Raw genomic sequence first — 14,692 nt, 5'->3', positions numbered from 1 at the left:
GTATAACGTTATTTTGTTGGGTATTTTATAGTCCAGTTTAGTGTAATTTTTGATAACATGTCATTTTATAACCTCTATATTTGTTTTGTGTGCACAAATCTTAATTTGTAAAGTAACTAAATCTGTTAAATATATGCAATTTAAGGCAAGACAAAATGCCAGTAACTTTGGTCGTGCAAAGTGCAGTAGCACTGACACCTCACGTGTGTACTTAATACAGTGCTTGAGTAAATGTGATGAGATACATTCACAGATGCCACATGCCTGTTGTAGAAGAAGAGTTTCAGGTCCAGCAGTCCGCTGCTGCTGCTCGTGTTTACATCCTTCACGCCGTCCTGAAAGCGTCGATCAGCCTCGAAGTCAAAGGAATCAAACCTCAAGAAAACGGACTCCATCTAACCGCTGATTCAAAATACATTTACCGGGCAGTCTCATGTGGAGCTATCCGAGAGCAGAGACCCACTTCCGGCTTTGTGTTTTCATGTCAACAAACCAACAGCCGACCAAACAGGGCAGAGCTGCAGCGGCAGCGCCCCCTCAGGTGAGATACAGTACTGCACCACGTCACCAGAGGGACACAGAAAGTAGTAATACTACAGTGTAAACGTACTCTGTTGCAAGTTAAAGTTCTGCATCAAGTACAAATCCATAGGTATCGTCCGAACGATGTCCTGTGTGAGAGTGTTGAATTAGATTTCATATTATTGGATTTTTATCATCGACGCATTAACATGTACAGTTGGAGCTGGTAAGCTAATTTGACTAAATATACTGTTCGGTAGTTTAATTGTAAAAAGAGAATCATTGTTGTAATTTTATTTACATAATTTGTCTTTCAATTATTTGTACATGAAACCTTTCTGTTGTAGTCCTGTGTATATGTTTAGAAAACCAGAAATATGACTGTATTTCATACAGCAAGTCAGCCCATCACTTCTTTTGTCAACAGGATATGAGAAGTAAATGTTTTGCCAGAGCCATTAATATAAATATCAACATTAATAATATTGATTATGAAGACTCATGTTGGGTGTTTTATCCACCTTTTCATTCATCCTGTGAAACTGGGTTATGTTGACTTGAAGACCCTCCACTTGATTTAACCCACTGTGTGTGTGTGTGTGTGTGTGTGTGTGTGTGTGTGTGTGTGTGTGTGTGTGTGTGTGTGTGTGTGTGTGTGTGTGTGTGTGTGTGTGTGTGTGTGTGTGTGTGTGTGTGTGTGTGTGTGTGTGTGTGTGTGTGTGTTATTGAGAGAATAGAGGGGGAACACGTGTGTTGAGCAGAAACGTGACCTTGTGTGATTGTGTGACTCCATCCTTGACCACATCCAGTTAGCTGGCAAAATATTTCAGCTTTCATCTCACACAAGCAATATTTAATATCCAGGTTTATAACAAAGTTACAAAACAAAAACGCTAAATTTGCATGTGCTGGCTGCAGGTTTTCAGAGACAATGAAAATCAACAGTCACACAATCAGAGAGCGAGAGAGAGGATGGATCATGCTCCTGGTCTTATCTTATTAACTACTTAGCGGTTTTGAGCATGTGATGTAACAGCCTGCAATCTCCCTCCTGAAGCAGCTGATTACTGCAGAGTAAACAAGTGTCTGCAGATTTCAGGGGGAGGGGTGACTGAAGCCATATGGAGATGAAATGATCTCAATGCATCCTGTTATTATATATGTTTATTCAATAAAACATGGTTAAATACTACAAAGATAATATAAAGTTAATTTGCAGTTTACATATAGTCAAGTTTAAAGTTTTAAATATGAATTAAGCTTTGCAATATTGTAGTTTATTGTATTTAAAATCCACATGTGTTAAAGGAGATGAGGGTTATAAATTGCACCAAAAGAACACACAAGGACTGAACTGGACAACCTAAACATCCCACATACAGTCTCCCAGTTCTCCCAGTTCAACCCTCTTGTGGTAAAGCAGGAATTACATTTGAAGATTACATTTTAAATGCCCTTCCCTGTCACTGTGACTGCTCTCAGCTGTCCAGAAGTATAAATAATAGCTGCTGTTTCTCTGCCCCTTCACTCACAGTTGGAGTCTGCAGCCGTACTCGAGGGAGGCGAGTATCTGAGCCGGTGGAGTTTGCTCTGGCTTGACGTTTGTCTCTGGGTGGAGCGATTTGGGCGAGCAAAGCAGAAGGTCAGGGTGCTGCTGGAGCTGTGGTCGTAGTTTCCATCCTGGTCAGAGGAAGAGAAGGGAGGGCACTGAGATGAGATAGAAACACTTACTGAGCTATCCATTATTTTCATGAACAAAAGGGTCTTTTTTAAAGTTGTTCACATTGGAAGAGGAAAGCGCTGAAAAGATGCGATGCTCTGATCCGACAGGTGCTCTTTGGTCGGGGAGGTGAAAGTACAAGAAACTGAATCCAGAAAGTCCTGCTTGAAAGAGGTGCAGACGTCCTGGATTCAAGTAATTGAGTAATCATTCAGTCTAAATTATGTAAAAAGTTTTTTCAAAGTTTTCCAGTGCGATGTATTTAAATCACTTGTTTTTTAATAAAGCAGCAAATCCTGACATTTGCGAGGCCGTAATTAGCAGATATTTGATATACACTTTTATTAATCCCCAAGGGGAAATTAGTTCTCTGCATTTAACCCATCCTTAGTTATTAAGGAGCAGTGGGCTGCAGTGATGCGCCCAGGAAGCAACTGGGGGTTCAGTGCCTTGCTCAAGGACACTTCGACTTGCAACTAATGGGGAGAGCGGGGATCGAATCCACAACCTTGCGGTTGCAGGACGGCCCTCTTACCCCACTGAGCTACAGCCGCCCCTCAAGCCAACATTTGTATTGTTATTTTCAGTTGATTGACTAATGGAATAGTTACTTGATTTGATTATTCATCGCAAAATTTAAGCTCATGTACATTTTTTCATCAATCAACTTGAAGATCGGAACATCTCACCTCTAACCGATAAAACACACCTGCAGTGGATATCTCTCACAGACAGGCACGTGCACAGACATTTTGGGGGGCAGGTGCTCAAACCAAAAAAAAGGGCACCCATCGGCAAAATGATTTTTATATTGATCGCTGTAACTAGAAGTTAGCAAGTAATTGAAACACATTGTGTCGTGAGAAGACATGAGAGCTAAACAAAATGAAATTGTTTTCTATTAACAATTACAATTAGTTTTTATTTACAAAATGATAGGAGCGAAAAAATGCCATAAAATAAACAACTTACTAACCTCGACCGTTCGGTCATGCCGGGAAATATCAAACCTCTGTAAAAGCGTTAAAAAGCCTCAGTCTGATATTTCCCGGCATGACCGAGCGGTCGAGGTTAGGAAGTAGTTATTACAAGTGTTGTTTACCTTCGCATTGAAAATGCGGAAGATTATGTTTTGATCGCTGTGTGTTTGTGTGTGTGTGTTTGTGTGTTATTCGCATAACTCAAAAAGTATTAAACCGAATCGCATGAAATTTGGTGGGATGATTGGTTATTATCCGGGGACCATTTGATTAGATTTTGGGATCGATCGGGTTCAAGGTCAAGGTCATGAAAAGGTCCAAATCTTATTTTTTCCATAGCGCGGTCAATTTTTATCCAATTGGCATGCAACTAATGCCAAAATGTTCACATGACATCAAGCTCCCCACACTCTCATGCCAAGTACCAAAAAAGTGGCTGCGGCGAAGGTATGTGCTCTACCGAGTGCCCGTTCTAGTTTTTCTTGCGTTTACTCTTTTCACCCTCTGCAATGCTCAAGATTGATCTTTGTAAAACTGCAACAGACAAAACAAAGAGAAACATGCCACATAAAACAATGTGGTACAAGGATAGCAATCATAGTTTAGCTGCAATTTTCTAGCTGTGAATTATTGTGACATTTATAAAATGAATTAATAAGTTCAACATACTTTCGAAATTGTCTCAATAGCATTTATACAACACAAATAAGATGCCTGCCTGGATATCTCTCCCTCTCTCTGTTCACATGACGTCAGTAAACAGGACAAGGCTGTGAAACCACGGATTTCGTGAGTTTTTTGTTTATTTTCTTCGGACCAGTTGCGACGTCATATTTTTAGCAGCGCTAATGGCGACGTGGTTAATTTATCACCAAACAACGTCAGGGGACAAACACCGTCATGACCTGTGTGTCTGATGCTGCGGGTCAGAGGAGAAGGAGGTGCAGCCGTTTGGTGGCGCGAGGAGCACTGCGCGAGCACTGAGTGGAGGAGGAGGAGGAGGGGGGGGCTCGTGAGCGGCGCGGAGCATGTCGGGGTGAAATTCTCACAAGAACTCAAATAAATGCCCCGTCGGATATCAAAACACATTTGGGGGGACTTGATGACAGAGAGTCATTTTTATTCTTAAATACTGATGAATGAAAAAAAAAGGGCTCCAGCAAAAAGGGCACTTTTCTCATCCAGGGCAAAAGGGCTGGTGCTTGAGCACCACTAGGGCTCTATCTGTGCACGTGACTGCTCACAGACATATTGTTTGTTGCGCTCACCTCTGCTGCGACTGTACTCGGGCTGTGCCGGACAGCGTGGGCGGTCGGACTGCTCCCCTTCTCCTCTCTCTGGACCCGACCGGCCTCCTCTCGCTGCTTCATGAACCTCTGGTTGACGATCCTCGTCACGCTGTCGTTCCGGTGCAGCGGTGCGGCGGGAGGCCTTGTTGGAACGCGTTCCAGGTTCTTCAGACCGTTCTTTGTCTTCTGCCCTGACCCCGGTACCGGGACCGGTTTCTCTGCCCGGCCGCTCACCCTGCGTAGGAACTCTGTGACCATGCCGCAACGGTTGGTGCCCGCAGGTTTGCCGGAAGACTTGTCGCTGCTCAGAGAGCTGTGGCTCAGTCCTGGACAGGATCTGTTACTGGTTTGTCGAGGCCATGAGAGGTTGGTGTGGCCTTGGGGCCTCTGGCTCCACAATACTCCATCCCTCGAGGTGGATGAAGATGAGGAGGAGCTCAAATTGATGGATGAGGGGGGAGAAGATGCACCGGATACAGAGTGTCTCCGGTAAAATTTAGGGGATGAGGTGGAGACTCTGGGCCTCTCGACTCTGCCTGGTCCCCCGTCCAGGGAAGTGGAGATGTGGTGTAGGCGGGCGGAGACCAAGGAGCTGTTCAGGACCCGGGATGGACTACTTCTCACAGTGACTGACCCGTCTGTCTGCAGACCAACACTCACCATCTGGGGCTTTGTGTGGGTCTGAGTACCTGAACAGGCCACGTCCACCCACCCCTCCTGTAATCGCCCTCTCTTCTCCGGTGAACTGCCCTGAACCGACTGCCTCCAGCCGGCCGTCATTTCCTTCATGTCGTCGCTGAGGTTCGCAGCTGAGCCCAGACAGAGCGGAGAGAAGGAGGTGGGCGGCGTGCACCACGGAGAGCCAGAGTTGACAGACTGTCGATCTGTGACGGGGCTTTGCTTCAGCTGAGCCAGCTGGACTTTGCGGGCTGACGGGGGGCTGTAGTAGATGCGGACGGCGGATTTCTCCGGGGCCGTGTGGCTCCTCTCCACGGACATCCGCTCAAAGTCGAGATCGGGGAAGCTACGCGGCATGATTAGATGGTCCCAGGTCTTAACGGGGTCCTCTCGGTCCAGCTGGGCAGCCTCCTGGCTCAGATAGCACCAGTTCCTCCTCTTACAGCCGTGTGGAGAAAACTGTCGCTGAAGTCTTTTCCCTTTGATGCTGCTCATTCTGTGAAGGACAGACGGCGAAATGTGAATTATAACCGCAAACGAAATGGTTAAGATTCATAAGTGAATGCTTTTAAAACAACTCACCTGTCAGCTCCATCATGAAAGACATCACTGGTGCCACACTAAGTAAAGAAATTACAAAGAAATGTTACGTAAATGTTTTCCTGTAGAGCCACAACTAAGGACTCGGATATGACAGCAACTATTGAATGGATGAACATACCTGCTGAACTAATGCCTCAGCATGTTAAACTAATATGCTGTGGCTAAACATTAACAGTGTTCATGTCATCTGAGATGGATGATAGAAATTGGACCAATTCCCATTTCCGACTCGTGAGTTTGTATTGTGAGGAAAAGAATGTTGTGTTTTGACATTGTAACGCCATAAACCATTAAGTTTGGGTTCAATTACATTGAACGACAGACGTTTTTTGGCACTTTGTGCATATTAAATGTGCCTCAGAAGGATTACAGTCTAGCCAGTGGAATAAGGAGGAAAAAACACCATTGAAGAAATAAATCCGGCCCTTCAAAGCAGATCTAGAGTCATGCTGTGCAAAGGAACCACCGACAGTTCAGTGGTTATTTAAAGCTTTCGTTTTGCATTTGACAAAGAGGCTGGAAACAATAATCAAGGCGCTGTTACTTTTCAAAGAAATATAATCATGCACCTGGTCTGGACAATGCAGAAAATCAGTGGAGTGTTTTCATGCAGCAGATTTGAACATGTCCAGTTTGGCTGCAGGCCCGAACAAGAGATTATCCTAAATACTCTGGCATGAGTGTTTTCCTGATGCCTGTTGAGTGTCAGGAGGGCGTGTGGCCAGGCTGCCAGATCATCAGCAGGACCTGCCGCTGTGTCACCGAGCCTCACACACAGCAGGAGAGCCACAGGCCTGAAGGGTGGACGCCATCCTTACCTCAGCGTCCTTGCTCCACGTCCCCTCGACCCGACTGTTGACTTCAAGCCAGTCATCCCGAAGCTCTGCACCAAGGTCTCGCAACAACCCCCGCAGCACAGACATGGTTTTGTCTTTACCCTGAATACAAAACATCAAGGTATATTACAAATGTATTCATATATTTAATGTATTCATAGACACAATTTTCAGATTTGAGTATGAACAACTTTAGTTTTACCTCTTTTTCCTCCAGCCCGGGTCTTTTAACGTGACACCACTGATGGAGGATCCACAGAACCTGCAGGCACAGTCGCATTTTTGGGTCCCTGCAGCTGTGAATGAGGTCCGATTGAAAGGAAGTTGTTTGTCTCGTTTGTTTTTCTCTCTCCTTGACCTCTGAGGTGCGTAGGTCTTCGACACACTCCTGCTTACTCGGTGACTCTTTGAGGTTAGGATCTGGACAGTCTTCAGGCAGAAAGAAGAAGGCGCAGGAATCCCGGACATGTCCGTCCTTGTGAACGGAGAGTTTGCCAAAATCTCCTCCTGTTAGGAGCGTCTCCACTCTCCCCATGAAAGACAACAACATGGCCTGTAGAAGCTCCAACGCCTCATTCGAAGGTGGGAATATCTTGTGTGCCTTGTCATTCAAGTCCACTTCCGTCGGAGAGGTAACAGCACATGAGGTAGATAAGACGTGGCCATTTTTTTTTGGAGGCGTCGTCAGGAGCTGGATCGCTGAACTCAAAATGCTGGAATGATCTCTGAGAGCTAGAAGAGTTTCATAGTCTTTCACCGTCATGCCTCTGACACCTCTGTCTGGTTTTTTGTTGTTGTCCCTCTCATGGCGGTCTGAAGGGTCCCACTCACCACCCACAGGACCCTCTTGAGTAATATGACGATTATCCATCCCATTAGTCTCAGCAAGACTTTGACCTTTCTCTGCTTCCTCGTCCTGACCCTGCTCGAATAATGTGCATCCTATTTCAATACTTCTCTCTCTGTCCTTCACCGGTGTGGAAGCTGACAGATTCTCCTCCGACACATCCCGATTCTCTCCTTCTTCTTGCTCTTCATCTTCATCTCCTCCTCTTCCCATGTTCTCTCTCAGGTCGCTCATTTCGGCCCGCAGTCCACGGTTCTCCACCTCCAGTTCAACGATTCGCCGGCTCAGGAGCGTGGCTTCCTCCTCCACCAGTTTGAGGTGAATTTTGACCCCTGCCTCCCTGGCATGGGCAGAGTTGCGTTTGCCCTCCAGCGATTGGATGGCGTCTATGTCGCCGTAGGCTGAGTGGTATTTGGCCAGCTCCTCACGCATGCCCTCGCTCTCTGACACCAACTTGGTGAGCTTCTTGCACATGAGAGCTAATTCCTCTTTGGCAAAGTGAAGTTGGCACCTGAGGTCTGCACTGTCATCCTTTGGGCAAACAAACAACAGTGAATATCGTTCTGAGGATTATGGGTTCATATCGATTGCAACGTGCAATTTCTGACATCAGATGTGATCATTCAAACCTCAATCTGCTGAGAGAGCCTCTTCTCAGCTCGACTGGCTGACGATCGGACGCTCTTCTTCTTCAGAGTGCTCTGAGGGATACGAACATGGCTAAGAGGTTAATGAAGGGTGCAATCATATCAAAGTGAGCAATTTGTCTTTGTGAGTTATCTTTAAAAAGCCATTTCTAAAACTGAATTGATGGGTAGACACAGCTACACTTTCTGAGATGTTTTTATCTGGTTTTCTGATGCTGAGATCGGCTCTGACGACAAATCTGTGGGTAAGCATAGATCATCCACTCGCCACTCAATTATTTCCCCTGATTTAGAGACCAGCATTAACATTTCACTCCCCTCCACCAGTCCCTATAGGCTATGCTGCTTCTAACATTATGGAGGCTGTTGATGTATAAGTGGTTTCTTTTAAGGATTCACTTTAAATATTAGAGGCTGCTTTCAATAATAATAATGTCTCCATGCGTGCAGGAATGTTCACAGCAGACAAGGCATGAGTAGTTCCCAGAATCTCAAACATTATGATCTTGTTGTACTTTAACAGATACCTCAAATGAAATGACAGACCACGGTGTGATTTGAGCCAAACCATTTCTCATATTCTAGTCCTTCCCTTCTCTACATGTGTGGATTTATTGTAAGTCTGAGCATTAGAGGAATGTAAACTTTTTTTCTGGCCACATTTTCTCGCTCCCAGACGCTAGACAGGATGTCACCAAGTTAATTATAGTCATCTTCTACAGGCTAGAAGTGGCTAACGCAAATAAGGAGTGGGTCATTGTGTTGTCAATTCAAGGTCAGTGTAAGCGATGACATAAAATGTGATAAAAGTAAGAAATATGGATGATGAAAATGTATGTTTCGCATTTCTTTAACTGGAAAATTGCCATAAATTGTGTTTTTCGAAAATAAAAGTGCAGTTTTAGTCGTCATTTATGGTTTTGTTATTGTTCAAGCATCTGCAGCTGTGCTGCGACCTGGCCGTATTAAATTACCATTCAAGTCCCACAAAATGGGTCACAGACAGTCCAGTTGCAATGTGAGTCTCTAAAATGTTCATCCTCCTTCACATCCATCTAGACTGTGCTTTGCGGCCCTAGATTAGGTAATCTAAGTGGATTTCCCTGCTGGGATCAAAGGGACTAGCAGCTGCCTCCGAAGCCAGACTGAGCTCATGCAAAAGCACCGAATCCTGGATTAAACCGCACACGTGCCACTGAAGTGCACAGTCATCATCACTGGAGCCGCCGAGGCAGGAGGGGCCGTAAGAAGGAAAAAAAAGGTGGACTGGACATTCAATCACTGCTGGGGTGCGGTCGCCACTGTACAATAAAAAGCATGTGCGTTTGCAGGTCAGTATGTCGCCAGACAAACACCAATTTGAATGCCATAATACATGCTGATCCAGATTTAGCATATCTTAATAGGAGCAGAAAGGGAGAATGCAAGTCTATTTTTGTAATCTCTCTCTCTCTCTCTCTCTCTCCCTTTTCTCTGGGCGGATGTCAGCTGTGCCCGAAGTTCATGCTTCGGCATACCAGGCTGCTTCACCCTGCCGAGGCACCGGGCAGCTGCCGGCCGTGCCCTCCTCTCATACCATTGATCTGCACCCGGGTCATGTGTCACCTGACATCAGGGTGACTGAGGATGAGGGCGACAACTGGCTGGGGTGGGTGCAGCTGTGTAGCAGCAGAAATGGAGAGGAGGATTCCAGACCAGAGGGATGGAGGCTCGTGAAAAAGGGGGTCGGTGGCAGCAGATTATGTTTCTGCCAAGATTTAGGCAGAATTTTTTAGCCCAATGAACAAATTTATTTAGGATCTCCTTCAGACCAGATATAAGACATATTAAAAAACTCCCCTTCCTCATTCTCAAACATCTAAGTGAAGTAACAAGGGTTTTATTGTACAATGCTGTGCTTTAATGGCCCACCTCTCTGGTTTTCTCCACTTCAGCCTGTAACACCTGCTTGGCCACTTCCAAATCCTGAGTCTTCTCACGCAGCGCCTCATTTTCCCACTCCAACTGGGAATCCTTCTTTCGCACCGCTTCCAGCTCGTTGTACAGCCGGAGGGACACGCTCTTTGCCACCTGCAAACGGAGCCAACAGCAGGTTAGTGGCGCTCCCATCATGGACCACCTGGGAACAGACATGCGTAAAACCTTGGCCAAATCAAATAAGTGGATTTTCACGCAGACCAAGAAGTAGATGATCCGCTGTGGCCACCCCTACTGAGATGCAGTGGTTGTTTACATCTATTTATTGATGTTTCGCTGATCTTTGTGTTTGTCTCGCGTCTGTATGTATTATAGCTCAATAATTATTAAACCGGTCGAACTACTCTATAAAAAAGCATTGAAAATACTGGATAAAAAACCTTTTAAGTGTCATCATTGCTATATTTTAACCAAATACAACATGTTAAGTTTTAATAACTTAAGAAAATTCACTTCGGCCTGTTTGATTTACAAAATACTAAATGGCCTAGCGCCACCCCCCCTTAAAACCTTTATCAAACATAGATCTATTAACTCCACTCTGTCCACCAGAGCTGTCACAAACAGGGACTGTGAGGTCCCGTTTAGAAAAACCCTGTTTGGGCAAAATGTGCTGTCCTTCAAAGGATGCATGATGTGGAACAGCCTACCTCCTTCTATAAGGGAAAGCCCCAGCCTGGTCACCTTCAAAGGCCACCTGAAGGCATGGCTCAGACTTAATCAGCCCTGTGACCATTAGAGTTAATCCGCACGGTATCCAAATGTCCTAAATGCACCTTTTTATTAATCTTTTTTTCTTCTTTTGTATTGGTGTACTGTCATTACGTGTGAAGTGATGTGTGCTTTCCATTTCACTCTGCTTGTATTCTTAAACTACATCAACCTGCCAAGGGACTACAGATGGAAACTAGCCTCCCGGCTATAATCTGGCATATTTACATGTACATTGTACTGTCTATCAATATGCACTGTCCCTTATTCTCTAAATAAATAAATAAAAAATAAATAAATAAATGTTGCCGTTTTGTGTGTTTGTGGTTGTTTTGCTTCACGTAGTCATTTTGAGTTCCTTCAAATTCATTTAGCTTCTCTTGATGGTTGCTTTTCTTCTCTTTGTAATATTTTTGTGTGACTTTCGGGTCGTTTTGTATCTCTTGGTGGCCATTTACCATCTATTTCTGGTAGTATTCTGTCTCATTTTGCATCTTTGTGTTTGTCATTTGGCATCTTGTAGCCGTTTGATCAACTTCCCAACAAGAAATGTCCCTCTGGCTCCAAATAGGCAAAACTTCTATAAAGAAAATCTTTTGGCCCACATTTCATCTCCTTCCCAGAGTTGGAAAAGAGATTTACAAGAAAATGCTTGTTCTGGGAATTCACCATATGAGTGTATGAGGGGGTGAGAGGGGGAGGCTGTTAGGAATCCTACACCACCACACACAGCCCGGCTTAAAGAAACTAATTCTGGCTGCCACCACAAAGTCAACAGAGCGATTGACCTGCATTTATTCTGCTGAAGATTACTGTGCTTTTATGTTTCCTAATGATGGAGAACAACTCGCCACATAATTACACCATGGCACTTCAAAAATATAAACAGGATGCATGATGAAGACATTTCCAGCTATTTAAATTTTTGTGGCGCTGACAAACAGCAGGAAGCAGTTAACGGCGCAGCGAACCGTTGTGAGTCAGGCTGCTGTCTAATGATTACAGTTCCTCGGTGCGTGTATGAGTAAACACAATCACTGAAATGGGAAATAGCTTGGTGGGAATAGCAGATCTATGTTGTTAACTGGAATAGCAATGATTCAGTCAAAAGCTAATTTGGAAGGAATGTATTGTGTTAACAAGACTGCACGATGACAAAGGACGAGGAGTAACTGGAATGACCTCTGACCTTGATATCGTGCTCCAAGCTCCGGACCAGCTCCCCGTCCACCTGCCCCGTCTGAGCTACTCGGATGCTGCGGCGCTCGGCCTTGCGGAGGCGGTACTGCAGGATGCGGCAGGTCTTGTTGGCCTGCTCCAGCTGCAGCTGCAGGTCCTGCAGCTGGTACACCTCCTCCTCCTGAAACATGTCGCGCATTTCCAACATCTCACAGCGAAGCTCCTCCACCTCATCCTGGGACAAATAACACAGAAAGACCACAACTTTTATATTTCTCCCCGACGTATAAAAGGAATGTTAAAGTTACAGACGTGGGTCACATGTGTGGTCCCGGTGGATGGTTTGGTTCAGTAATTCCTTTTGCTCTCGTGGGAAAAACGTCAAATATTCTAAAAACATCCAATTGCATTTCCAATTGTGGTGGTTATGATTGAAGTATCCAATTATTTCAAGACAATGGAAGACAACAAAAGCGTCAGACTTTAAAGACTGAATTCTTTGGATTATTTTATTGTTGACTGTCTTTTTGTATTCCCTTATTGATGTATTGATATTTCACACCATGTCATAATAGTTTGAGACTTGAGTACAACTTTAAATACCAACAAAGTAGAATACACCTTCCAATTGGACATTCTGATTTGTTTAATATCCACTTTTTAAACTCCTAATCTACTCGTCTTATTACAAATACAGCAGTGTAGAGACTACCACTCATTCTTACACTCGCCACAACTCACATTACTCTGAATTATCTAAATAACTGGCAACAAACAGATGAGTGTGCAAGTGCATTAAAGTATACCAATAAAAAAAGCCTGTGTTAGTTTGTGTTTGAATTTCTTATTTTTCCACATGTTTTCACATTGTTATTTCTCTTCCATTTAGCAGATTTGTTTCAATATCCTATGGAAATGCTGCTGATGGTGCCACAGCACGAGACCTTCCCCTCTCTTGTCCTTACTCTCTAATGAAGACTAACAAGAGCACAGCAAATCTGCTCTGGTGTTCAGAGTGTGAGGCCCTCTAGATCTCACAAAGAAGTGACACACAAACTAACAGATACACTAAAGTGGACATTCAGGCCACACGAATACTATGCAGATATAATTAAAACATCTAAATAAATATAACAAACATGACTCAAACTAAATTCAACTTACTTTCAAATACTCGTTCTCTGATCTCAAATCTTCCACTTCCCGGACAAAGTCTTCGGTTGTCTCTTCCATCATTAGATCCATAAACGGCCCCGTAGAGTGAAACAAACAAAGACCCGCTCCAGCAGGCACCTTTACGCACGGTCTCCCGTCGCCTTTCCCCTCGCTGTCCGGGTTCAGATAAACTGCGCCGTCTGTCCAGCTTAAATCATTGTCGTTGCTCGGAGAGTCGTGCTTATGGTTGCCCTCCGAGAGGCAGTCGGAAATTTCTGAGCTGCTGTCTGAGGAGGAAAGTTTCCCAGACGGGCAGCCGGAGTCTTTGCTCAGATCCTCTGAAGCGTTGCTGGCATCCGACAGTTTCCTCTGCGCACCGGGGCACTCCACTGTGGCACCCGGGGACACTTTCACCGGTCGTTTTCCCTGCAGCCCCATCGAGTCTTCTTGAGATAAACGAGAGCCACTTTGGGCATCTTTTGAAGCCGGATCTTTCTTCTTTTTCTGGACAGAAACCTGCTTGTGCTGCTGCGCCTTGGGTGGTTTCTGGCTCCGGAGCGCAGTCTTTGCGCTCTTGTCCCCGTCTCTGTTCATCGCGACTCTCTTTCTCTTCTTCTTTCTTGGGTGGAATAAAATAGCAGCTTGTTTTAGTTCAATATGATCATGATGTTTCCACGAATATGTTGAAAGCTCATAAAGTCCGCAGCTCAAAACGTACTGAACACATCACTGGTTGCTTTCCATCCTGAAGAATACAACTTTGCCAAAACGAGCGCAGAAAAGGGGGCAGAAAGTGACGCGCAGTTAATGACTTCCGGTCAACAATTACAAAATAAAATGAATCCGTGACCCTTGATGAAAATATTTGCCAACACTTTATGTTGAAACAATATATTGTAACGGACTGACAATGTTGTTTGAGCTTTTAGTTAGAAAATCCATATTTCCGGTCTTACCGGCTCTTAGTGACTTGATGCCGTTTAGATGATGTCGCTTCTGACAGTTTCCACTTTCTCCTTTGGAAACATGACAATAACAATAAGCCTACTCTCTGATTATTGAACTATCTATTTACATAATCAGCAACTTTCATTATTTAGTTATTAGCTTTTATATTTACTTTGCTCAGATTTAAACCGTCAACAGAGATCCTGCATGGAACAACATGTTCATAGTTGTATTTTTAATAGACCTAAGTCCTAAGGTGTCAGATATTTACCTATATACATTTTTGTTAAAGGTTTATAATACCTCTGTATTAAATGAAATAGATCCACTGAAAATATCTAAAGCCTGCCCCTTTTTTGGAGCTTTAAAAAAACAGAAATTAATACGTTTAAATACATTTCTAAATCTCTATGTTCTTTTTCTTTTTCTGATCGCCTTGTGGATGAGTTGAGCTAGTTGGACAACAGGCGGCGTCCTGTGTGTGATAGCATACCTGCACAGGTTCATTCAAATATTTTAAATATAAAAACACTGTGGATACAGTACTGATACAAATCAACAAAATGATTTAATATAACACTACGTTGATTTATTCATTTA

At 44.2% G+C, this 14,692-nt stretch overlaps 1 protein-coding gene across 1 annotated transcript; it reads right to left on the bottom strand.

The window, feature by feature from the left end:
* Positions 1 to 1,668: 1,668 nt before the first annotated feature.
* LOC130199552 (uncharacterized) lies at positions 1,669 to 13,832 on the bottom strand. Its single transcript, XM_056423164.1, has 9 exons — positions 13,154 to 13,832; positions 12,000 to 12,224; positions 10,034 to 10,192; positions 8,105 to 8,176; positions 6,831 to 8,006; positions 6,611 to 6,730; positions 5,772 to 5,809; positions 4,491 to 5,685; positions 1,669 to 2,202 (listed from the first exon to the last, which is right to left on the bottom strand). The coding sequence occupies exons 1-9, from the start codon at positions 13,736 to 13,738 to the stop codon at positions 2,047 to 2,049; spliced, it is 3,726 nt and encodes a 1,241-aa protein (XP_056279139.1). The 5' UTR covers positions 13,739 to 13,832; the 3' UTR covers positions 1,669 to 2,046.
* Positions 13,833 to 14,692: the final 860 nt, after the last annotated feature.

Source organism: Pseudoliparis swirei, chromosome 9 (genome assembly GCF_029220125.1).
Source record: "Pseudoliparis swirei isolate HS2019 ecotype Mariana Trench chromosome 9, NWPU_hadal_v1, whole genome shotgun sequence".
NCBI lineage: Eukaryota > Metazoa > Chordata > Actinopteri > Perciformes > Liparidae > Pseudoliparis > Pseudoliparis swirei.
The sequence above is the reverse complement of the archived record's forward strand: the minus strand, read 5'-3'. Positions and strand labels throughout refer to the sequence as shown.